The sequence below is a fragment of the Sander lucioperca genome, chromosome 12, assembly GCF_008315115.2.
Source record: "Sander lucioperca isolate FBNREF2018 chromosome 12, SLUC_FBN_1.2, whole genome shotgun sequence".
NCBI lineage: Eukaryota > Metazoa > Chordata > Actinopteri > Perciformes > Percidae > Sander > Sander lucioperca.
In genome coordinates, this window is record NC_050184.1 from 1163132 (window position 1) to 1190556 (window position 27425).

Sequence of the window (27425 nt, forward strand, 5' to 3'; positions counted from 1 at the left end):
AACGAGGGACAGGTCAGGAAGGTCCAGACTGGACTTCTGGCTGGAAACAGACAGGGGCAGAGCAGATTGCAGACAACTGGCATGGCAAGCGGGGCTCCAGTTAGTTATCTTAGCTGATGTCCAATCAATATTGGGATTATGCTTAACAAGCCAAGAGTGACCCAAAAACAGTGGCATAAGCAGTGAATCAATGACAAAGAAACTCATCTGTTCAAGGTGATTGCCAGAAAGCTGGAGCTGAATGGGACTGGTTCTGGTGGTGATCTTGGCGAGTAACCTTCCGTCCAAGGTGTTAGCCTCCTGTGGCACCTCCAGATGTTCAATGGGCAGCCCCAGTTGATTCACTAGCCTATTGTCCAATACACTTTCATCAGCCCCAGAGTCAATAAATGCTAGTATTTCCAAGGACTGACCTTTTCAGCAGATTTGATTTGATTTTGATTTCACTGGGATCTCCATTAGCTGGGGCCGAAGCCACAGCTATTCTTCCTGGAGTCCACTCACAACTTGTGCAGCTATACATTGCCGTGCATCATTACATTAAAAACAACCCCCAAAAAAACAACATTCAATACTGAAAGAAAAACGAAAAAAATAACAAGACATAACAACATACTACAACACAGTACAACACAGGACCTAGTTTAAATTATTCATAGATCGTAGAGATGAGATTATAACATTGTTCACTAATAATATGACCAAGCAAATGCACACAGAGAACCCTCAATGATACTGACAGCATTCATTAAATATCCAATACAGAGTTCTGCTCAGCTAGGAGATGTTCTTTAAGTAATACTTTGAATTGAGGTTTTCTATTTTCTTGAAAGACATGACTAGGCATTGCATTCCAATTAATCATAGCTCTATATATTACGGTGTTTTTTCCTTTATTTATTCGTACTTTAGGTAATGTAAATGTGCCCTCCGTAGCATGCCTAGTACTGTAGTCATGTTTATCAGAACTAAGACTAAGTTGCTGATACAACACGCTCGGCTGTTTAGTCACTAAAATATTTCTGGTAAAGTTGAGCAATGAGGCAGTTAATCTGTTCCTTACACTTAACCAGGATAAGCAGCCATGCATTGCATCAATGCTTGATCTGAGTAGAGCTTAGATCGGCCCAAAAAAATCAAGCCCGAACCTGCCCGAGCCCGAGCACGTTGTGTCCGAGGCCGGCCCGACACATTAACTGTAATTATGAGCCCGAGCCCGATTTAAACCCGACAATTTTTTAATACGTGGGCCGTTATAACTGACGTTCTCAACTACAATTCAGAGTTGTTTGAACTGGAGAAATCTGTTTAGAATAATACAACAAGGACGAAGCATGTAAACTGGGCTGTTTGTTTAGAATGGAACAGATCGCAAGTGGATCCGAATGAAGAAACGTAAAAAAAAAAAGAAACAATGATGAACAACATATTGTTGTCACTGCCCAGGACTTGTTTAAACTGCTTCCATACCTCCGACTTTCCTCCATACTTGCTCAAAGTTAATTCTCCTGTTTTTCTTTTTTTCTTTACATCTTCAAGCTCCCGGTGTGATGCGTGCGAGAGGAGGAGACTCCGCGCATGACACGTGCTGCATTTTGTAACTGCAGCCTAACTTTTGTACACATTTGTTACTTTTATATAGCCTATATATATATTTATTATAGTTCTGATTATGGCATAGCTATCTCCCCACCCAAATAGGATAATAAGGTAATGGATAAAAAAAAAAATGGGATCAAGGGCCCGGCCCAGGCGCGGTCCGGCCCGGGCCCGGCCCGGCCCGAGGATGTGGCAGAAAATAACAGCCCGAGCCCAACCCGAGGTCCGGTCGGGCTCGGGTCGGGCTCGGGCTTGGGCCGAGAATCTAAACTCTAGATCTGAGTGGGCACCTTAGTAAACAGCGTGCGGCCTTATTCTGAGCAATTTGCAATGTCTTTATAGTTGATACGGCAGCACCTGACCAAACCCTTGAACAATAGTCCAAATGGGATAGGACAATCATTTTAATGACGTTTCCCATTCCATTTTTATTGAGAATATTTGAACATCTCCTTATAACTGAGAGACCTCTACCCATTTTTTTCACCACCCCATCAATGTGTTGAGACCAGGATAATTTACTGTCTACTATAACCCCAAGAAGCTTGGTCCTTTGTACCAATAATTTATACAGTAATTTTTGTTCTAAATACAATGCTTGTGGTTTTAGATACATTAAGAACTAGTTGATTATTTGTTACCCATTCCAATGCTGACTGCAATTCTTTATTCAAAACACTAGTAAGGCATTCAGCTGTAGATGCCGCCATGTATATTGTTGAGTCGTCGCCATTTTTTAATCTATTAAGGTTAAAGGAAATTCATTGGTAAAAATAGAATAAAGTAATGGCCCCAAACAGCTTTCTTGTGGAATTCCACAGCTTACTGATTTTACCTCTGAAAAACTCCCATTAAAGTACACCGTCTGTATCCTATTTGCTAGATAGCTTTCTAGTCAAAGTATTGCACTTGAATTGAAACCATAACATTTTATTTTTTTTTAATAACAAATTGTGATCAATGATATCAAAAGCCGCAGTGAAATCCAACAGCACAGCCCCTACTAATTTCTCATTTTCTATCTCTCTGTGCCAGTCGTCCAACTCTGTAGGCATGTTGATAATCTGTATATAAATCATTTACTGAAAAATAACATTGTATTTGTTCATAAGCAATTTCTCCATGATTTTGCTTAACGCCGGCAGCAGGCTAATTGGTCGACTGTTTGGGTCACTAAATGGTACAGTTGCATTCTTCGATAAAGAAATGATTTTAGCAGTTTTCCATGTTGTTGGAAAGATTTTTTTTTCTAAACTCATATTCAACACACTGGAATGGCAATCAAGTTTGCCACCAATTTCAAAAGTTTTGTATCCATATTATCCACACCAGATGGTTTGTCTTTACAACTAAGAAGCAACTTTTCCACATATCTCACATCAACTTTAGTAAATTCAAAAGTACATTGTTTTCCTATCATAATTTGATCTCTAATCAAGGTATATGATTGTATGTTAGTTGTTTGGCACATTTTCTCCTTAAGTTTTTCCACTTTGTTGTTAAAATAGTTATTGAGGTAATTAGCAATATCCACAGGCTTGGTAAGAAATTGTCCTGATTCAAGAAATGATGGAGTAGATTTGAATTTACTGATCATCATCTCATTAATAAGAATATTCCACATTTTCTTACTGTCATGCTTTGCATTCCCAATTGCATTTTCATAATACATCTTCTTTTTCTTTTTATTTAACTTAAGTCACATAATTTCTTAGCTTGCAGTAAACTTGCCAATCCGATTCATAATTGGAGTTATTTGCCATTTTCTTAGCTTGATCTCTCTGTGCCATACAATCCTTCAATTCCTCATCAATCCAAAAAGATCTCACATTTCTAACAGTTCTCTTTTTCACAGGTGCATGCTTATTAAAAGCCTCAACAGCGTCATCTGGATCATCCTGCCTCAACACACTATCCCAGCAAATATTACTAACATCTTCTATAAAATGGTTCTCATTGCAGTATTTATATGCTCTCTTAATAATGATTTGTGGTCCGGCTTTTGGGACCTTTGTTTTCCTTACTATAGCCACTAGGTTGTGATCACTACATCACCATTGGCAAAGACTTGCCTTTGCTGCATTGTTATGCTTGGTTAGTATATATATGATCTATACAAGTTGCCGTTTTGGATCCATCCTTTTTTAATCATACTCGTGTTGGTTTAGATATCACTTGTGTTAATCCACATGCATCTGTGATAGTTTGAATCTTATTCTTAAGTGGACAATGTAAAGACTTCCAATCAATATTTAAATCTCCAAGGAGATATATTTCATTGGCATCACATACTGTATCTATCATATCACAAAATTTATCTAGATAATCAGAATTTGCATTAGGTGGTCTATAACAGCAGCCCACTAATAAAGGCTTCAAATGGGGGATATGAGCTTGAAGCCATAATGCTTCTATTTCTGCTGACATTAAGTCTATCCTTACTTTCACAGGAATATGATTTTGGATATAGATAGCCACCCCACCTCCATTTGCATTTCTGTCTTTCCTATATGTATTATATCCTTGCATGCTTATTACAGCATCTTTAAACGAAAAATCCGGCAAGATGTTGGCATGCAGTTGGGTTCGAGGACAGGAAGACAAAGGTAGAGTTGTCCAGCTCGCTAGAATCCTTCCCTGAGCTAGCGAGGCCTCCGGTTAAGACAGGTGGCGACGTAGTGGCCTAGTTGACCACAGCAGATGCAGCTGTTACTGGATCTGCGACTTTCACGTTCCTCCGTGCTCAGCCGGTTAAGTCCCAGCTGCATGGGTTCTGGCTCCGGTGAAGTCGCTGTCCGGGTTCCTAAAGGAAAAACGGGCCCCTCATTCCGATGAGACACCCCAACAGCAGGGGAACGATGTCCTCGGCGAGGAGTGACGTCACCGCCAGCTCTTTGCCTCTCCTCCTTTCACTGCATCAGTTGTCAATGCGGATAGAGAGAGACATCAGATCATCCAGAGTTGCTGGCTCTGGATGTGACACAAGTTCATCTTTTAACTGTTCATTAAGCCCGTGAACAAACACGGCTAGAGATGTTGCTCTGTTCCACCCGCTTTCAGCAACCAGAGTACAAAACTCAATTCTGGCGAAATGAAAACAGTCTCCTGGCTGCATCTTGTCCTTGAACAGGATGGTCAAAAACTTTACTCATCTCATGAATGAAGTTGGCGTAGGTGGATGTCACTGGATCCTGTCTCCTCCCGTGAACGGCCGCCCACTCCAACACCTCTCCTCACAACAGGCTAATCAGGTAAGCTATCTTAGCTTTCTCAGTAGAATACGTCAGGGGCTGCAGGTCGAAAACTAAACCATATTGCAGGAGAACAGTCTTACATTTACCCAAATGTCCATCATACGTCTCGGGCGGGGAAACCCATGGTTCACGCGTCGGAACTGTGGCGGGAGGTGGGGGTCCCAGCGCTGAAGGAGCAGCTTGAGAGACAGCCTGAATCTCCGTCAGACATGTGGTGAGCTGGTGAAATCTACCCATGATTTCCTGGAGAGTCTTGCTGTGCTGCTCCAGGATTGCTCCCTGTGTGGCGATGGCATGACGCACCGGCTCCAGATCTGCTGAGTCCATACTGACCGGATTGTTCTGTCAGGATTGGGGACAGAACTTAGGCACAGACTGGAGTTGGTGCAAAAAAATCTGTTTTATTTAGACAATGTGGGTGAGCTGGCAGTGGGGGGTGCTGTGTCCGAAGCTGGCTGGGGCTGGCAGTAGAGGTGTTGGGTCTGGAGATGGCTGAGCAGGCAGTGGATTCTGAAGATGAGTTATTTCTGGAACACGGAGCAGACAGGTAAGAACAAGAACAGGAAACTCGACATGGAACAAATAACAAAGGCTGGTGAAATAGCATACTGGTAGTAAGCAACAATCCGGCAGGGAGAGTAAAGTCAGACTGGTCTTTAAAGGCAGATGATGAGCAGATGAGTTGCAGGTGCGCTGATTTGGGATTGGTGCCAGGTGCGGGGAGAGAGCAGCAGGAGGGGGTGTGTCCACACACTGGAGAATGAAGGTGACACAGAAACACAGACAGAAAACTAAAACACCACCAAACACACTGCAGGCATAACAAAATGAAGAAATAAAACAAAACACATTCACACACACACCAGACTGTCACCGGGGCATGACAACATGCCTATATGTGAAGTAATAATGAACATGTTTTTATGTACGGTTTGGCATTGCACCTATGTAATAAATTACATCTATATACCTATACACATTTTCATATGAAAAATGGTGTTTTGCATGTCATGTGCAAGGAAGTGTCATACATTCATGTAGTTGAATTTTAACCCAATCCACAAACATTTCCTAAACGTAACTGGTTACGTTATAAATAACCTCTCTCAGTCTACTTAAGAGGTCCGCTGCAATGTTGCATTGCCGCGATGGTCTTAATGTTTGAACGAGTGAAAGAGTTATAAACTCTGCCGACAATGGTCTCTGCGGCGGGAGATACCGTTATACAATATACAGTAGTATCAAACACAAACATTCAACAGGTACCGTGATCCAGTACTTTCACATAGAGCTTAGATCGGCCCAAAAAATCAAGCCCGAACCTGCCCGAGCCCGAGCACGTTGTGTCCGAGGCCGGCCCGGCCCGATTTAAACCCAACAATTTTTTAATACGTGGGCCGTTATAACTGACGTTCTCAACTACAATTCAGAGTTGTTTGAACTGGAGAAATCTGTTTAGAATAATACAACAAGGACAAAGCATGTAAACTGCGCTGTTTGTTTAGAATGGAACGGATCGCAAGTGGATCCGAATGAAGAAACGTAAAAAAAAAAAGAAAGAATGATGAACAACATATTGTTGTCACTGCCCAGGACTTGTTTAAACTGCTTCCATACCTCCGACTTTCCTCCATATTTGCTCAAAGTTAATTCTCCTGTTTTTCTTTTTTTCTTTACATCTTCAAGCTCCCGGTGTGATGCGTGCGAGAGGAGGAGACTCCGCGCATGACACGTGCTGCATTTTGTAACTGCAGCCTAACTTTTGTACACATTTGTTACTTTTATATAGCCTATATATATATTTATTGTATTTCTGATTATGGCATAGCTATCTCCCCACCCAAATAGGATAATAAGGTAATGGATGTGGCCCGAGGATGTGGCGGAAAATAACGGCCCGAGCCCGACCCGAGCCCGACCCGAGCCCGACCGGACCTCGGGTCGGGCTCGGGCTTGGGCCGAGAATCTAAACTCTACTTTCACAACAATAAACAGGACACAAGGTCCAAAATCCCATTCAATGTAGTAACAAAAGTTGCAGCAATAGATTATACATTAATAACACACACCTATATTTCTCTGCCCAGAAACTTAAGCCTCTTACTGTGTGTTGTAGTCCGTTCATTTGGTTGGCGGATTCTCCGCGATGAAACAAAACGGATCCGGTTCTCATTCGTCAGTGGTATGGAAAAAGCTGGTTTCTCTTCAAAGGCAGTGAAGAACCAGTTCAGTCGTCTTGAGAAAAAAGCAGTGTCCACGTTGTCCGATTTCTTGTAGAGGAAATGTTGATTTATCTTCTGCAGAGGTGAAACATGCATGCACAGTGTTTCAACAGGATCCAAAATAGTTCACTCGTCCATCCATCCATCCATCTTCGTCCGCTTATCCGGTATCGGGTCGCGGGGGGAGCAGCTTCAGCAGGGGAACCCAAACTTCCCTTTCCCGAGCCGCATTAACCAGCTCCGACTGGGGGATCCTGAGGCGTTGCCAGGCCAGGTTGGAGATATAGTCCCTCCACCTAGTCCTGGATCTTCCCCGAGGTCTCCTCCCAGCTGGGCGTGCCTGGAACACCTCCCTAGGGAGGCGCCCAGGGGGCATCCTTACCAGATGGCCCGAACCACCTCAACTGGCTCCTTTCGACGCGAAGGAGCAGTGGCTCTACTCCGAGCTCCTCACGGATGACTGTGCTTCTCACCCTATCTCTAAGGGAGACGCCAGCCACCCTCCTGAGGAAACCCATTTCGGCCGCTTGTACCCTAGTTCACTCGTTCGGTAAATTAAACTATTTAATTAGAGTACAAATGTTTGACTGTGCTTCCATTAGCACGGATGCAATGGAGAGCAACAGATCATCTTCTTTAGCAATATGATGTTGCAGTGAATGACTGATAAGTGCACTCTGTAGCAACTTGCCATTGCAGTGAATGACAATAAAAAGAGGGTCAGAAGAGTATTTATACCCCTGGTCACCTGGGCATGGACCCCTGCTGTGTTCAGGGACCCCGGCCAATAGGAAATCTAATTCTTGCAGGTGTCATGTAGGTCTGAACTACAAATTCTGTAATTTTTATATCTCCGGCCAATTTTCTTATGGAGGTGTGACTTTCAGGCTTTAAAGTTGGCCTGGAGGCCTCATTCTCTTTGTTTGAAAGGGCGCTCAGGCCGCATGTGAGACATGTGGTTTACTTTGTCTCAGAAGTCACATGCTCTGAGATCTCTTTGTTTAAAGATAGTGTTTAATCACATTGCTTCGGTTCCCAACATACATATATATATATATATATATATAGGGATGGCTATCGAGCACCAGTTCAAAACTGGTACCGGTTCCAGACTAGTCAGTACCGGAGTAGCAATAAGCTCCTGGAAAAACGATACTGCTATTGATTTTTATGTAACACTACCGGCTGCACACCGGGTCTAAGCATCTGGGAATGATTATTAACTTAGGCTATACACAACAAGTAGCAAACTCCTTTGAGGAATAACTGCGCATGTTCATATAATGTAAGTGAGTGAGCGAAGAGAGAGAAAAAGAGAGAGCATATGTGTATGACGGTGAGTATGAATTTAGCAGTTAGCTGTAAACATAGCAGTGTGTGTGTGTGTGTGTGTGTGTGTGTGTGTGTGTGTGTGTGTGTGTGTGTGTGTGGTGAACTCTTATGGACTTGCAACACCAACAACACTGGGCTGGACTGAAACTTCAGGGAAAACTTGCATGTCTTCCCTATGCTGCTCACTCTGTTTCTCACTCATTTCTTAAGAATACTGCACTCAGAGGACATTACCATATTCACAGTAAAAGCTAGACTAGAAAATGCATTTCCTGCAGAAAATGTGTATAAATCTGTATAGCTAAATTGCTAAAGCTAAACTGGATTAATAGCTTAAATCCGTAAAAAGAAGTTGAAGTAGTGAGAATAGCTGGAAAAGTGGGAATGGTTTTAATAAGTATGAATTTCATTGAAAGATGTGGAATAATTAAAGTTTTTTTTTTTTTTTTTTTTAAAAAGCTCATGCTAAAGCTAAACTGGATTGCTGGTTAAAATGTGTAAGAAGGTGAAGTTGTAAGAAATGTGGAAAAGTGAAAATTGTTCTAATAATATGATATCTTTAAAAGATGAATAATAGCTGTAGATAATTCTGGTGTATTATTATGTTCGCTCTCTGTATGGACGCTACGAGACACCGTACTTTAGGAAGTGCACATGCGCAGTAGGATTCTAGTTCTGTGTGCACAGCTCCCCGCCAAGTTGTATATGGTTGTAAGATGTCGCCTGTTACTTTGACTGAATATGTTCCACATGGTTTCTGGAAGTCTATAAATAAACACAACCGCTTGGATTCATAAAGTAAGGACTCCTCTTATATTTCAACAATAGCCATATTGTATTAGTTAAAGTTGTAGGTGTTACAACAGTGGCAAGTGAGTGACATCCATTCGGCACACATCGTGGCACCACAGTGGCAAACGTCTGCAGACTGCAGTTCAGTGCGGCTGCTGCACTGAACTGCAGTCTGCGGACGTTTACCACTGTGGTGTTGTGAAGACAACAGCAAAGCCTATCTTTACTTTAAATGAAATCAAACAAAGAAATGTTCTCCCCTCATCTTAAAATGGTCAACAATCGATACGAGAGTAACCTACTTCCTTGTCTAGCTGCTGCAATAACCCTTGTGTTGACTTCGGGTTACATTGACCCGTTTTCAATTTTTGTTTTATATCAGAAAATATGGGACGTAGAAATAAGTGCTGAAAATGTGTAGAAGAAAAAACAATTTAAAACGTTGGAAAAAGCAAAAACAAACTGTGAAAAAAAGGCGTCAAAAATGTCGTGTTTTTTTCAAGGTTGATGGGAAGACAACACAAGGGATAAATATGCAGAGAAGGAGGAATTAGAATGTAATCACTGCGGAACCATCATCGAATAGCTTTTTTTTCTCCCGCCCATTTCTAGAAATTAAGGTAATTGTTATGCAATGCACCCATGTTGACCCATGTGACCTCTGAATTGTCATACCAGGGGTATACCCATGTTGACTGGCTTGGTTTGAATTTCCTAAAGGAGGGTTGAACCCTTATCAGACATCAGGTCATTGGTGTGAAAGCAGTATAACGGGCAGGCTATCTGTGTATCACATTGCTAGACCTATCTCCAGACCTATCGCCACAACAATGTTTGTGCCACGCTGTGTGATACGCTCTGATGCAGACATCGAGCGATTGAGTTTCTTTTAAGTTAATGATGACACACCTGTGCACAATAATAATTGAAAACGACACATTTGAGACATTTGGAGCCGCAGGTTCGATTGGCCCCTTCATCAAGGACAGAGCCTCTACCACTAGGCCAACCAGGGCCACATGACCAATGAAGAACCGTGTGTGTATGTTTGTGTGTGTGTGTGTGTGTGTGTGTGTGTGTGTGTAAATTAACCGTAATGTTGTGTTAATCTTCATATTACTGTCTGTAGTTGCAGTTTGACTGTCTGGCGAAAATGCTGCGTCATGCTTACTAATCAGTGGCCAAGTTTGTAAACACAGAGGAGATTGCTTTGATCTCTGTAATCAGCTAACGACCGTGTCACCTGTGTCAAACTGCTACCATTAAAGCACCCATATTATGCTCATTTTCAGGTTCATAATTGTATTTTAAGGTTGTACCAGAATAGGTTTACATGGTTTAATTTTCAAAAAACACCATATTTTTGTTGTACTGCACCGCTCTCTCTCACTGCTGCAGATCCTCTTTTCAGCTGGTCTCTGTTTTTTTATTGCACTCGTAGATCATGTCAGCTAGCTAGCTCCATAGACAGTAAAAGAAAGGCTGTTTCTACAACTTCGGTCAGTTACAAGGCAGGATTAGCTGGGAGACTTCTAAATGAGGGCGCACATGTAAGTAGTTCTTTTGTAGATTATGGTGAACTCGTGTGTGTTGTAGCAGTGCTTTGCTATTGAGAACGAGGTAGCATGCTAGCGTTAGCATTAGCGTTAATGGTTGCGGTTAGCCAGCTTGTTTCGGCTTGTGATGTCACAAGCCGTGCCGATTTTGAACAGTTCACCCGGAGACTGAAGGCAGGACACATTCAGAAACTGGATCTCACTCAAAACAGCATGAATGTTTTTTTTTCAAAGTTTTTATGTGTGTGGAAGCATCAGAGACACAAAAGAACACCCCAAATCCCAGAAAAAGTGTTTTTTTCATAATATGGGCACTTTAAGGGGAAACACGGCAGGCAAAAACATAATTTTGTATGCACTTTTCAGTTTTGAGATTTTGGGCTATTTGTCTTCCATAACATGTCTTCTTTCGGACTTGTGGTGAAAAAAAGTCCAAAATACAGGGCTGGTGTTAACTACTATCCAATATATAGGCTAAGAGGGGGAGTGATTTATGCCCCCCAGAACCAGTGCTCGAATTATGGGTCTCTCTATCTCATAAAAAAATAGTTTACGACTACACAGATGTTTTTTTGCAAGTTTTAAGTTTTACCTTTGAGGTGACCATTTTTTTTTGCTTTAATAATAGTTTTTGTTTGATACTTGAGAGGTTTTGCTTGGAATTAAAGTCACAAAAAAAATTCCTTATTCCTCCCAGTTTTGCTAAGGACCATCTCAGTCCACCTTGAGGCTATTTGAATTTAGTATGAGCTCTTCTGACAACTAATTTTGTATTGTTTATAGTTGTTAGACCAGACATTTGTAGCATTTACTCCTCCCTCATTATAGATATACAGGAATTTTAGGAAACAATTTAACGTACTTCTGCAAAATAGTAATGATAAAATAACTGTTGAATCTTTTGATGTTTTTATTTTTTGCAAAAAATTATAGATCGTAGTATTGATAAGAGTAGAGAGTAAGATTACTACTAAGAGTAGTAGTAATCCTAACGCTACCCATCCCTAGCTATATTGAACGTAAAGTTTCATAAGATATACAATATGCAGATGTTTTGTAACATATCAGATGATGATATCGTTGATGAGAATACGTTGAAAAATACCTCAAGTCTAGTCACGCTTTCATAGCGGATTACTTTGTAAATGCATAAGAACATACATTACAGTTCACTACTGGAGCCATACAGGGTAATGTAATGTCATTTTCAAATGTTTCTCATTTTTCTCTGTTTGGCAGGTTATTTAAGTGTTTCCATTCAGCCTCTTCCTTCTGTTGTCATTGGAGACACAGTCACACTCAAATGCAACTTCCAAACAGACGGCAACCTCCGAGAGATTGTCTGGTTTCGGGTGAGCACACAGGTGAAATGAATGCCTCCGCCCCCTTTTTCAGCCCTCAATGTATCTGTTTGAACATATTCATGTTTAATGTAGAGTCATACATATAGGTAAGTAGGTATTACCTTATCCCTGTTTTTTTATGAGCAGTGGCCTGATTGATGGTGACTTATTCAGTCCAGCTGAGAATAATCAGCTAAAACTTCTGACAAAATCTGACAAAGGCAACAATGCAAATTAGTCTATGATTACTTCGCAGAAAACCACTACCCAAATTGAATACACTATATTAGAATTGAAAACTCCACCTTGAGCAGATGTTAAGTAACTCTCTTTCACTGTTCCCTTTAAGTTAATTACATTTTATTGTGAGGTATTATTAGTTTTTACTATCATTAGTTTTTACTTCAGAAAATAAATCCGACACTAAAAGACATGCCCAAGTTGCGGCTCCTCGCAGTCAGAAACAGTGGTTGTTGGAGCCAAAATTATGATTTCGATGTTAACTTTTATTTTGATAAATTGTGTATGGATGCAGTGACATTCGCAGTAAACTGGACTCATTGTGAGCTGATAATTTGTGTTGGTTGATCTTGGTGCATGGCATATCGTCACAGCCTTTTGGCAATCAGCTGATTAGGGTAGTAATTGCATCAGCTGGTGTATAAAAGCCAGGAGCTGTCATTGAGTTGGGTGCCTTTGGTTTGTAGCCACACGGTTTTTTGACCGCTGTTTCAAGTAGGCTACCGTGCAAAACAGAACATGCTTGTGAATTGAAGTTGAAATTGTTTTTTTTTGTTATATCTTTTATTTTTTGCTCAGCTGTCAATGCTTGTGCACCATCTGGTAAGGACAGTTCATTATTTTTTTGTGGAAAAGACGAAAACGTATCACATTAAAGTTTGAGTGATAAAGAAAAAAAACGTGGAAACAAAGGAAAACAGTGGAGTTATTGAGTCTTGTTTAAGCGCGTCGACCACGGCGCATTCCAAAGGACAAAAAAAGGGAACAAAAAAGTCAAAGTTGCTCCCACAGTGGTGAAATACACTTAGCCAAGCTAATTTCCAAATAGGCGTATTGCTTGCTTTTACATACCAAGGATATCAGCAGAGGTATTTTGTCGCAGTAAGGGAGACAACAACAGCCTTCCAAAACAAAAAACACAAAACAATAACGATAATAAATTTAGAATGTGAGAAGTTGATTAGGTAAAGCGGCCAAAATTAGAAAGACACCACAGTAACTGTAGAAAGCGCTGTGTTGTGTCAAAGTGATGTTTGTGACGAGAACGCCACTCTCGCCAGATTCCTTTTTTTTGCATCTTTTTTAGGGTTTTTTTTTTCAAAAAAAACAGCATAGTTTACAAACATTTGACAACAAACTTTTTTTCTTTTGCTCCCCCCACCCCCCACACACTGCCTATACAAATAATAAATATACAGAAAAAAGAAAAGAAATATCTATATAGAGGGAATTGTACCAAGTACGTAATAAAATAAACACATGAAAATAAACTTACAATATAATTTAAAAATATATACCATCAGTTGCTGAGAGCTCAATCACTGAGGAGGGTTAGTTATGGAGGATATAGTTTCTACTTAATTTTTGGGAAGAGTCTTGTGCCTTTCATAATAAAATTCCAAAGGGTCCCATCTCGTATGGAATTTTTGGGTTGACTCTCTAATGGAATATTTCATATTTTCTAGCTTCAGGAATAGCAACAGGTTGTTCATCCAAGCCGAGGCTTTGGTTGGATGCTCAGATTTCTACTCTAACAAAATCCTTCTTCGGGCAAGAAGAGTTGCAAAGGCAAATAATCTTTTAGCCTGTTTGTCATTTGTATACCTTCCCCTGGAACACCAAAACTAGCTATTTCAGCACTAGGCTGAATATCTTTGTGAAATGCCTCAGACAAGATCTGAAATACCATAGTCCAAAAGTTGTTACAGGACCAAAACATGTGAGTCAGGTCTGCCTTTTCTGTGGACAAGGATCAAAAATGTCATTCACGTTAGGGTAGATCTTGGACAGTCTGGTGTTAGTATAATGTGTACAATGAAGAACCTTAAATTGAATTGGCCTTGGCGAGCACATGAGGTTGACACATTTACCCTACCCAATGCACTATTCCATATTTCATCAGATAACTATTACAAGCTCTTCACCCCAGTCTGCTCAGACCTTAAGTGATACGTCACTGAGAGACATGATAGTAATATATATATATATATATATATATTTATTTTTAGTTAAGAACTTAACAAGCACAGGAATTTGCAAAATTACATCTAGTCCCGTTCTTGGCGGTAGACTGGTAAAGGATGGGCTAATGGATCGCATAAAGTGACCTGGAAATGGCGGAAAAGGCTAGAGTGCTGTAACTGAAAGTGGAACAGAGAAATCCCCGTGAGCTAAAATGTTCAGATTTCCAACTGTTCTGAATAATCCGGTTTCAACACGTTTTTTTAAACTCTTGGCTAAGTCTTGCGCAACTCCAAGCAGGCCTTCTATGATTGGTCATGTGCTCCATAGATGTATTAAGAGAACCTGCTTCAGGCAGGAACTACTGAAGTGTTTTTTTAAGCTACTGCGGTGTTAACAATGCAGCTAGCCATGTAGCACATCCAGCTGGGGTGAGGCCTCAGGAAAGATTATATCTCCACCCTGGCCTGGGAACGGCTCCCACAGTCCAGCCTGGTCTCACAGAATTCCATGAAATGATCACGAACTGTAAACGAACTTATGTGGTGGTGGCACAGAATGTGTGAAAATTCTGTGTGGTCAGCACGGAAAAGAATGACGTAGCATTAGGAGCGACTACGGTAGCGAGTAGTATGAAAGCCTGAAAATCCGCTTAACGAGGTTGGTTGGGGTGGTGGATGGGTCAAACACAGGACTTTCACCCAGGAGACCGGGGATCGTGTCCAACGTGTCATGTTTCCTAAACCCAACTGTAACTGTCCAGTCCCGCTCTTCTTTTCCTGAACCCAACCATCCTGTTCTTCTTTTCCTAAACCCAACTATCCCATTGTTGTCCTGCGTGTCATGGAAACGTAAGCCCACCCACGACCTTTTCCTTAACTTAAGGGGCATGTTCATTTCACGGAATTCTTCCGTGGGCCCATCACAGAATTTTTGCCGATCCGTGTTTATTTGACGGAATTCTTCTGTTGGCCCATCACGGAATTCTGTGAGATTAGGTTGCCCAGTCAGAGCTGGCTAATGTGGCTCGGGAAAGGGAAGATTGGGCCCTCCTGCTGGAGCAGCTGCCCCCGCAACCCAACCCAAATAAGCGGCTGACGATGGATGGATGGATGGATGGATAGAGTGGTTCCATAGCCAAAGCAAAAAGAAGTGGGCTAATAGGACAACCATGCCGCATAGCCCTTGCCAGTATTCTGCACACAGGATGTCCTACAGAAAGGGAGACTAACTCTGCTTTAAATCCACGTTGGATGATTAAAGTCCCTTTAACCGGTTACAATATATAGTCAACACGACCAGGATCCAAAGATTGTATCGGACAAGTGAAGCTCAAAGACGGATAAAAAGCCAATTTCTGGGCACCCAGATAGCTCAGTTGGTAGAGCGGGTGCCCATATATAGAGGTTTACTCCTCGACGCAGCGGGCCCGGGTTCGACTCCAACCTGCGGCCCTTTGCTGCATGTCATTCCCCCTCTCTCTCCCCTTTCACGTCTTCATCTGTCCTGTCAAAAATAAAGGCCGAAAATGCCCAAAAAATAATCTTTTAAAAAAAAAAAGGCAATTTCTTGGGGCTCACCTTGTGGAGCATGCACCCTATGTACCCCCTCTCTCTCCCCCCTCTCTGGCAATTAAGTGTCCAATTAATCTAACCTGCATGTCTTTGGACTGTGGGAGGAAACCAGAGAATCCACAAAAAAACCCACGCAAAAACATGTAAACTCCACACATAAAGGCCCCAGATGGCCTACAGGTTCAAACCCAGAACCTGCGCTGCCCCACTATACATACACAACATTTTAATTAATGTCTACATAGTCACAGCTACTGTACACTAAGTAATGCTAATGTTTTCTCAGGTGGTTGAAGGAGGCGGTGCCAAGCAAAAGATTTTCACCTATGATGCTATGTACAACAGCACCTACTCCCACATGGAGGACAACCACAGACGAGAGGACCTGGTCTACCAGTCAACTGTGCGGTGAGACAGGCCACTACTAGTGTACAAGTTGTACCAAAATTCATAGAAAGACAAATGTTTGGGGGAACATTCCCACCTGTGGCATGGTTTCTTTTGACAATGGGGGAGTAGTGATAGGGGGATGTGAAATAAAAAAAAAAATAAACAGTGGGTATTTTTACTATCTCTAATCTCAAGAACCTGAGATGTTAAAAATGAAAGGTAAAATTAAAAAAACTCCCTCTGTAATTGTTGTAACTGTGTATATGAGCAGGCTTCCTGAGGTCCAGATGGAGGATGACGGCCTGTATGAGTGTCATGTGGGGATCTATGACAAAAGCTCCACAGACAAAGTGATTCTAGCCTCTGGCAGCATCACCCTCACTGTCATAGGTATGTGTTCATTTCTGAGGGTCTTGTGATTTTTAAAGACTGTGGCCCTCATTTATCAACCTAACGTAGAAACCAGCGCAGATATGAGCACAGAAATCATCTTACGACAGGCTTCACGTGTGATTCATGAAATGTTCGTATCACACCAATCAGAGCGTAAGAATGGTCGTACATTGATAAATGCAGCGGCTGGAAACAATCGTAATTTAAATATCACGCCCCAATATATACTCAGTTTGGAGGCCTCGTCCCTACAATTTACGACATGGCGAGACGTAATCCGGCTGAGAAGCGGCACTTTTCAGAGGTGGAGATTGAAACCCTGATATTTCAGGTTCATTTGCACTAACGTGTACTATTTGGCAGCCTGAAAACTGGTATTAAAGGCTGTAGAAAGAATGCGGAATGGAATGAGATCACTGATGCAGTCAACAGCGTTGACAGTAAATCGGACTCCAGCTGAAGTTTATTTAATGTAGGCTACATCCTTGACATATGTATGCTATAGTCCAAATAGTAATATACAGGCTTATATTGCAATATCTTAGACCTACATGGTGTACCTATATTTAAATAAACACACAGTAGCGGAGTTTATGCAGTGTCTTTTATTTTTCTCGTGTTTTTTTCATGAGTGAGAGCTAGGCAACAGCTGTGAGGGAGAGTGCGTGTCCTCCACCCCCCCATGCTGGACCACCACCCCGTCCCTGTCTCCTGACAGCAGAGGGGCTGGAAAAACAATCTGAAATAACTCGGTCAATGGCAGAAATAAATCATTCACTTGTGGCCATTAAAACTTTAAAAGAGAAACGAAAACCTGAAGAATAAATAAAAATGTTGTGCATCGTCATGTTTCCTGTATTGAATATCATTGCCAAACATAACACTATACCTTTTTAAAAGTGAGGAATAATATCCTGTCTCCTTCGTCTCGCACTTGGGGCTGTGCTGGACACTGCTCTCTGGGCATCAGGTCATCTGGCTCCATCACTACATTTATGGCACCCTGTTTTCCTGCGTGATGTTGTGCAGAACCCCACAGGCTAAAACTATGTTGCAGACTTTTTCTGCTGTGTATGGGTGATATCGCTGATGCAAGACAGAGCCATCTGCCCTTAATCAATCCGATGGAGCGCTCCACCGTGGCCCATGCGCGTACATGTGCACTGTTCCCGGCACATAGAGGTCCTCTATAAGAGCCAGATCTGCCATTGCTGATAAGTGATCAACTGATGACTTCTCCTTCTCTTTTTAAACTGATTATATGCTGCACCGCAAGTCCACACTGACTCGAAAACTTGCGTACACGAGTTCAGACCAGACGTGAGATTTTATCGCAGCCTACGCTCACGTTCAAATTGATAAATGCCTTGCTTTGCGTAGGAATTGGCGTACGCCCATCCTACACCTGTTTTAGGTCGTACGCACATTTCATAAATGAGGGCCCATATCTTTAGAAGAAAAGTCAGGGGATCACAATTTATTTTAGGATTCATCATGTGGGCACCATTGATATCGCTACAAAATAATTGAATTGATTTGAAATATTCACACTTAAAGGTGCTCCTCTTGCAGTCTCAGCTTGGAGTCATCACCAGCAGACTGACTCACTACTTATCGCAGATTTTTTTATTACTTGATAAATACCTAATAAGTTATATTCTATTATATTGATTTAGTTAATCGAAAGAGTGTCATCTGTGTATTTTCTCTGCAGTACCTCCCAAGTCTATCTCTGTGGTGGCAGCCAACAGCCCGGCTCCTTTCAGCCGCTATGAGGCGCACAACTTCACTCTGGTTTGCATTGTTACAGGAGCAAAGCCAGCTCCCATGGTGAGACTTTTTACTGTTTATCTCCAGAGCTCCAGACTAACTTTTTTTCACTAGGAGCACAGGGGCGCAACCAGAAAATTTAGGGGCACACACAGTAAATCAACATGTCAACCAAATATTCACATTTCTACTAATTTCCACTGTATTACTAATCAATACTTTGATAATAGATGCAGAAATTAATAATTAAATGTGCTGTTTCAAATTCAGTGTCACTTTTGAAGATGCAACATAGAAGGTTAACCGACAGCACCATCGTTGTCATGAAAAACAAAAACTATATATATATATATATATATATATATATATATATATATATATATATATATATATATATATATTAGGGGTGTAACGGTACATGTATTCGTATTGAACCGAAACGGTACGGGCGTCTCGGTTCGGTACATGAATTTACACAGAGAATACACGGTATAAAAATAAATAAATAAATAAATAAATAAAACTCGCGAGCAAATGAACTAATGTAATGTGGAACTACTGTTACATACGCGTTTCTTAGGGACACCTAATCTGTAGCCCCGCCTTAGCTCTGAAGCTCCCGAGCTCCGCCCACACGTCAAGTCGGTCCAGTGAGTCCACACCAGAGCCATGTCTTTCTCTATCACTCTGGTCCACATGAAGCAAACTAGTCCCTTCCATATACAACCAAACACGGATGTACTGTAGCTGTATCCCTTCTTGCCTCGACCACAAATGGCTTCCAGGTCCATTTGCTTCGCTGTTTGCTCCGCTTTTAGCTCCGCCGTTATTCGTTAGCTCCGCCGTTAGCGCCGCCGTTAGCTGTTAGCTCTGCCGTTAGTTTCGCTGTTTGCTGCTAGCTCCGCTGTTAGCATGTGAAGCTAACGCCACAATTCGCCAACTGCTCTTTTAACACACCTGCTCTGTGCATTCACATATGAGAGCAGCGCTTGTCTCCCATATCACACTACTAGCTAGCTGATTGTCTTATTTTGTTTACAAGTTCCAGGTGGAGTCTGGAGAAGATGTGGGGTAGCCTACTTATTGTTTAGGCTACTGTTTACATCTTACTTTATAAGCTTCAGGCTGTTGCAGCTAGCTCAGGGGAGAGACTGGATCACACTAGGTGGTACAGCCTGAGACATGCACAATAAAAAAATTGCCTTCTGCATTTTTGTTATGCTTTTTCCTCCATTGTACCGAACCGTGATGTCTGAACCGAGGTATGAACCGAACCGTGACTTCAGTGTACCGTTCCACCCCTAATAATATATATATATATTAGGCTGTCAATCGATTAAAAAAATTAATCTAATTAATTACAGACTCTGTGATTAATTAATCGAAATGAATCGCATACATAATTAACGGTGCCTGAACCGATACTTTTTAAGAAAGTAAAAAAAGAAAAGAAAACAAAGGGTACTAAACAACAGTCGGTGACATTTAAGAACGGCTTGTTTATTGCTAAGGCCATATGGTCAAAATTAAATGATTTAATAATGTATAACAATCAACGCACCGTCTGTGTTGTTTTTCCGACGGCAGCTGCAGCTTGTTACATCCCGCTGTTGAGTCACAGTCCTCTACAGTAAAACACAGTCAAACTTTACACCGTTCAGCGTTAGCTGTCAGCATTGTAACCGTGTTTAATCCAGCTACTAGCTAGCGGTAGGCTAACGTTAGCTGCTGTCGAGTATAGTGTTAACTAGCGTCACATGCAACGGTGTTTGTGTTGCCTGTATCGTCTTCAGAGCACCAGAGAGAAGTGCAGACATATCAGTGGCACCAGATTTCGCTAGCCAGGGTTGGCAGGAAGAAGATTTTTACAAGTAAATGTTCCAGTTAATGATCCAGGCAGCACATTCTCGTCTCCCTCCTTTATTTTACAGTCCAATGGTGGCTAGAACGGCTCCGGGTCAAACGTCAATATGGAATGGATTAATCTGCGTTATATATCGAAATTAACGCGTTATTTTGACAGCCCTAATATATATATATATATATATATATATATATATATATATATATATATATATACCAGCTCTAGTCTACAATTACAATGAATTCAACTTAAAATTAAAAATGCTTTGTTTAGGCTACTACTGAACCAATATCGGTACCGATACCTGAAATTCGGTTCCGTTACTCAACTTTCCCTCTATAATTACAAAACAATTATTTCAGTTGTAAAAAATATTGTCAAACCTATTTATCCTATGTACTTAGAACATTATGTTATTTTATTAGAATGTTACACTCGAAAGAAATTAAACAAAAATAAAAATAAAACCCCTCCCTCTCTCCTCCCAAACCCATCCCTACAACCTATTAAATTGAATAATTATTCATTTCTTACTCACTGTAACTTTTATTCTTGTATTTGTATATTATTATATTTTAGCCTGTTTTATTTTCATGACCGTTTTTAATTGCTCTTTAATGTTTCATGTAAAGCACTTTGAATTGCCTTGTTGCTGAAAGGTGCTGTAGAAATAAAGTTGCCTTGTTGCTGTAGAAATAAAGTTGCCTTGCCTTACAACCTCAGCCTGTCAGTCATTCACCAGGGCACAGAACCACCGTTGTGCCTGCTTAGGAAGTGTAACGTCAACAGCACCGCGACCGCTTTCGGCTCTCCATTAATATCATATCGCTGTCTGCGTGAAGTTTTGAAAAACTGTAACCACACTTGAAACCACTTTATCGGCATCTCCGTGACTCACTGTGACTTCAACCAAACTGCAGAGCCGACGTAGTTTGCACCGTCCACAGCTATGCGTGTGCGTGCGTTTGTGTCAGAGTTCCGCTCTCTGTCAATTTTCAGAGAGGCCAGATAAGCTCGAGTTTACGCGCTCTCAGGTACCGAAATTTCGACATTTAACGTGTAAAAAAGGGGGCAAATTTACTGGTCGCACATGTGCGACTGGATGTAAAATTCAGTCGCACACTCCCAAATTTTAGTCGCAAAATGCGACCATTTGGTCGCAGTCTGGAGCCCTGATCTCTCTGGATTGTTTTACATGTCCTGAATGAGACAAACATGCAAAAGATAAAGAGAACCAATGCTACATAATCATAATCTTAATAGAACACCATTTAATTAAATTTTCCATTTGTATTTACTGAATTGGACTACATGTTCAATAGCTGTCTTTGTTTAACCAAGGACACCTCTGCCCAGCACTGGTTTATTGTAGTTGTGGTAAATAATAATGATGGCAGACACCAATCTCTTTGGTCACATGGCCATGTATACTGAGCAGTAAACAAGATGAACACAGGAGCATCCAGCTGTAGGCTGCCCACTGACTGTCTGAATAATATTAACGATACCATCACTGTTTATATATACATACATTGTTTGCTTTAAATTACCTTGTTGCGTAGAAGAAGGCTAGAGAAAAAGGAACTCTTTGCTGAGTGCAATGGTGCCTCCCACATTAATCTACGTAAAACAGTTCATTAGTTATAAAAGGGGGTCAATCAATCAAATGTATTTAAAGTGTAAAATCATCATTAAATATGGTCTCAATGCACTTTACAATTAAAGTAACAAATAACACACAGCAACAAAACAATTGAACAGCATTAAAACAGTAATAACATTTTTTTTTAAAAGAAACGGCAACAAAGACAATAAGTGAAAAGGTTTGTTTGTGAAGAATGCAGAAAGGATGGTGTGTTATGGTTGGCTGTAATATAATGAGTAGAGGTGGGATTTTTTGATTTAGAAATGTCAATTGAGTGAGCTTCTTTAACATGTAGTGGGAAGCCATTCCAAAGATGAGGGACACAGTAGGAGAATGCTCTACAACCAACTGATGTTTTGTTTACTAGGGGAATGACCAGGAGACCAGCATCAAGGGAGCGGAGAGTGTGTGGCAGTGTATATGGTGTAATAAGCTCAGATAAATAAGGTGGTGCGAGTCCATGCTGGGCCTTATATGTTAAAAGAAGAACCTTAAAATCAGTTCTAGCTTCCACTGGGAGCCAGTGAAGAGAGGCCAGAATGGGTATTATGTGATTGTATTTTCTAGTTCTTGTCAAGATTCTGGCTGCAGTGTTCTGGGCATGTTGAAGGCCTCTAGTGGCAGAGCTTGGAAGACCAGAAAACATTCAGTAATTAAGTTGGGAAGACACAAATGCATTATAACATTATAGTTAATGTTACTGAGATGGAAAAATGCTGTCTTAGAAATAGCCTTGATGTGAGACTGAACTGTCAGGCGAGGATCACAAATCACACCAAGGTTTTGATGCTCAAGCTTTCAGAGATAACACAGCCATTACTATTAATACACAGATTCTTAAACAAGTGACCATGTTTGGCTTGTCTAACTACTAATTGCTATGTTTTATCAGCATTCAGAAAGTTCATAGCCATCTATCCATTTATGTCTGATACACATGCTTCTAAATTTAGGAGTTGGGAAAGGTTGTTTGGCTGTACAGGTACATATAGCTGGATATCATCAGCATAGCAATGACATTAAATTGACAATACATTTTTTGGGGGCTTTTTCCCCTTTATTAGATAGTAACAGTGGATAGACAGGAAAGGGGGAGAGAGAGAGAGAGAGAGGGAATGACATGCAGCAAAGGGCCGCAGGTCGGATTCAAACCTGGGCCACTGCAAAGGACTCAGCCTACATGGGGCACACACTCTACTAGGTGAGCTAATAATGTCTGCAAGGCGAAGCATATAGATGGGAAAAAACACCGGGCCAAGGGCCGATCCCTGAGGTACACCAGATTTCACTGTAGAGGAGTCAGAATTGTTATTGTTGTAGTTTACATGTGCAGTTCTTTTTGATAAATTTGAGTGAAACCATGAAAGGGCTGTCCCCTCTACACCAATAGAATTCTCCAGGTGCCGTAAGAGTATGCTGTGGTCCAGAGTGTCAAAAGCTGCACTCAGGTCAAGGAGCAGTCAGCAACAGAGATGTTGAGTCAGAGTCGGCAGTAATTAATAGATCATTTACTACTTTGGTCAAGGCAGTTTCAGTTGAGTGACAGGAATGGAAGCCAGATTGGAATTTTTTGAAAAGATTGTTATTGGACAAATGGGCAGTAAGTTGGTTCTCAATAGCCCATTCAAGTAGTTTTGACATAAAGGGTAGATTAGAGATTGGCCTGTAATTGTTTTAATTAAAATTTATATTTTAAAATTAATAAAATGGTTTTAATTTTTTTTTTTAAGCAGAGGTTTAATAATAGCGGTTTGAAAAGCTGAGGGCACAGAACCCACGGAAAGCGACTTATTAATGAAATTACTGAAAACAGGAAACAGCTCTTTAAAAAGGTTAGACGGTACTGGATTCTGATATGAGTGTGGACCAGTGAAATTATCTCTAATTGAGTCAATCTTGCTTGCGAAGAAGTTCATAAAGTCATCAGCTGTGAAAGAAGAGCTGTTGGCAGGGGGACACTCTGTGTGAGTTTAGCCACAGTGTCGTGGATTATTTTTATTAGTGTTAATCACTTGATAGATATCTTTCCCTAACAGCTGAGAGTGCTCTTTTGTATGCCCTAAAACTCCTAGCCCAAGCTACATGAGAAGTCGCATGTTTAGATCTGCGCCACCTGCGCTCAAGTTTTCTGCACTTCTGTTTGAGTGCACCAGTGTCATCAGTGAACCATGGTGGCGTTTTTGTCTGAGTGCGTTTTCTGGTTATAAGAGGTGTGACAGAGTCAAGTGTGTTAAGCAATGCACTATTCAGATTGTTTGTGATATTATCAAGGGAAGCAGAAGTAGTATTGCAGTATACAACAGTATACGTTGCGGAATCCACTATTGATGAACTTGCAAGTGTGGTAAACAAGGAATTGCAGCAGGTAGTTAAACATGTAACAAATAACAAACTGGTTCTTAATGTCTCTAAAACAAAAAGCATTGTATTTAGGATGAATTGAATGTTAAGAAAAGAGCCTAGATTAAAGTTGCATGTAACAGATGTTAAATAAAAGACCAAACTTTTAGGTACAACAATAGATAGTAAATATTATGGTCTACACATATAGATACATTGGTGTGAAAAATGAAATGGGACATTAAGACACAAGTTTGATCTAATCTGGACTACTGCTCAGTAGTTTTGACCCAGATGAGAAAATTGCAAAAAAAACAAAGCAGCACATTGTACACTTCGATGCTCATATAGAACCATTGTAAATACGATGCATAACTGACTAAAGGTAAAAGATAGATGTCTCTTTGCTTAAAAAAAAAAAAGATTTCAGTAACTAAATTGCCAAGGGTATTACACATAAAAAGCTATGTTTAAGCTCAAATGTGATTAAATACCAGGCACGCTATTGGAGGTAGATTCACACTACCCAAAGCAAAAACCAGAATGGTGCAGAACATTGCAATGTACAGAGCTGTGGTTACATGGAACTCTCTGCCTGAGCATATCATTCAGGAAAACAGTAAGAATCACTTTAAAATATCACTGACACAACATCTCCTGGCGAAACAACTTTCCTCACCTAATGATATTTAGGTCGTAACTAGATGATTTTATACAGTATAATCTATAATCTAGATGGTGCTGTACCCAAGTGCTTAAGTGCAGGTTTGTGGTGCTTGTGCTTAGTTTGAGTGTTTCTATTTTTTGTTGCTTAGTGCTTGTACTGCATTGCATCTTTGAGGCAAATATTGTACCATTTATTCCAAAATTATTATTAATACACAATATATAATGTGAAAGTTATGGATGATGATGTATTGTTGTAGATTGAATTGCCCGGTAGTATAGGAAATAATCAGGTTGGCCCCAACATTCGCCAGCTGCAACATTAGGGTTATAAACACATTTGGCGTTTTTCCATTACATGGTACCTGCTCGACTTGCCTCGACTCTACTCGCATTTTTTGTTTTTCCATTATGAAAAAAGGTACCTGGTACTAGCTAACAGGTCATTTTTTTTGTTTCACCTCCGTCAAGATTCCAAGCGAGCTGAGGTGATACCAAAAGGTGGCATGAAAACCTGCAGACTACTGACTACTGATTGGTTGGAGAGAATCGGCACTAGTTACTGCGTCATCATTGCTAGCGACAGACGGGGGTGTACTGAACAAACCTGCCATTTTCAAATAGTTTAGCCAGCGGCGTTTCTTTTGCTGCCTCCAGCTTCTTTTGAAACTAAATGTGTGCTTTGTGCCGAGAATTAAAAACAACACACCTTCGACGTTCTGTGTGTTTGTCGCGTTAGGTCATGGCAGTTTCCTGTGGCGTCACTATGACGACCAGCCTCACGCATGAGGCGGTATTAAATCTGCAATGGAAAATGGAGGACGGGGCACCGAAGCTGAGTCGTGTCGAGCCAAGCAGAACTGGTACTAGCAGTGGGTAAGTGCCAATTGATGTATCACTAACTGTAGTGCAGGCAGCAGTATAGTGTAGGATTGGCCACTCTGCGTGATAAGTACTCCATGGTCTGCTCAATTTATTAATACAGCTCAATGTCAAGACATCTTTCATTATGTACCTCCTGTCATGGTTGTGGTTTTCAGCTGTAGTTTTCCCTGTTTTATTGTGTTAATGTATTTCCTGTTTACTTGTGTACTGTCTCCTGTATTCTCTGTTGTGTTTTACCCTATTTAATCCATGTGTATGTTTCTTGCTTCAGTTTCTTGTTTTACTTTTTAGTGTCCGTTTCTCTCTGTGTTGTGTCTTGTTTTACTTCCTGCCTTGTGTTTTCCCACCTCTGCTTTTGTCTGCCCTGCCCTGAAGTGTTCCACCTGTTCTTCAGCCCTCATGTCACCTGTTCCTTGTTTTACCCTTGTTAACTTGTGTATTAGTTTCTGTGCTGTCTTTGTCTGTTGTCGATCATTCTATCAAGGGTTAGGAATACCAGACTTGGACCAAATGTGTAGAGACGAGTAGGCAGTGGAATATTAGAGGATTGAATAAAGTAAACGGCATACAACAAAGGGAGTCCTGAAGGAAGCAGGCAGGCAGAACGAGTTCCAAAAAACACTGAGCAAACCAAAGACTAGGGAGTCAAAACTACAAGGAACGCTGCGACAAGGAGTTGCAAACATAATGGCTGTTTTTCAATCTCTAGAATGCAAAGAACGGACTTGTGTTCTTGGGGAGAACGTTCTTTCTGGTTGTTCTTGGAAGATTGACCTTGCAAGTTCACAAGCACAGAAAATGCTTTTAACAGTTTGAGACGATGCATTCTTCCTGTTATTGCTCAACACCCCCAACACAGAGGCTGCCTCAGTGCTCCAAAATAACAGCTAGAAATACAAACCACAACAATAAAACCACTTTATATTTAAACAATCTATTGCAATAATATTGAAAAATAAAACTTATGGAGCTTTAATTTTTTTGTTTATGGTTTAGCTCAAACATCCCTTATTCAAAAGAGTGGAACGCGATCCCTACTATTATTAGTGTATTAGTTTTAGTCAGTTTAATAAAAAAGCAGCATGCCTCTCTGAATGGGTAGATGTCCCTATTAGTATTATGTGGACAATTATTTTTAGATATTTCAATTACAAAGGAAAACAAAACAAATACCAATAAAACACACACACACACACACACACACACACACACACACACGAGGACATTAAATCAGAGGTTACAGATAAAATGATAAATGGAAACTACAAAAAGTAAGGAAATTTGTGTTTGGTAGATTATTTCTCTGTGGTAACAATGCTTTTTGGCAATAAATCTTATACCGTTGGAAAGCCTGACTCATGCTGGTCACTAGCCTGGTCACAATCTGCTGTGGGATGGCATCCCATTCTTCAACCAGCATTTGTCGCAAGTCAGCCAACGTGGTTGTGTTGGTCACTCTGGCACGAACAGCACGTCCAAGCTGATCCCACAAGTGTTCAATGGGGTTGAGGTCAGGACTGCTGGCAGGCCACTCCATCCTCTCCACTCACACATTCTGGAGGTAGTCTCTGACCAGCATGAGGAGGAGGTGCCAGGCT

The 27425-nt window shown here is 40.9% G+C and overlaps 1 protein-coding gene across 2 annotated transcripts in view; it reads left to right on the forward strand.

Moving 5' to 3' along the window:
- LOC116050868 (immunoglobulin superfamily member 21-like) overlaps nt 1–27425 on the forward strand; it is a 68271-nt gene that overhangs the window by 12100 nt on the left and 28746 nt on the right. Inside the window, exons 2-5 of one of the 2 annotated variants that reach the window (XM_031301091.2) lie at nt 11995–12119; nt 16161–16282; nt 16536–16654; nt 18372–18487. In XM_031301091.2, the coding sequence (XP_031156951.1) occupies nt 11995–12119; nt 16161–16282; nt 16536–16654; nt 18372–18487 (482 nt within the window). The remainder of the gene's footprint in view (nt 1–11994; nt 12120–16160; nt 16283–16535; nt 16655–18371; nt 18488–27425) is intronic. The other variant, XM_031301092.2, reaches the window with a different exon arrangement.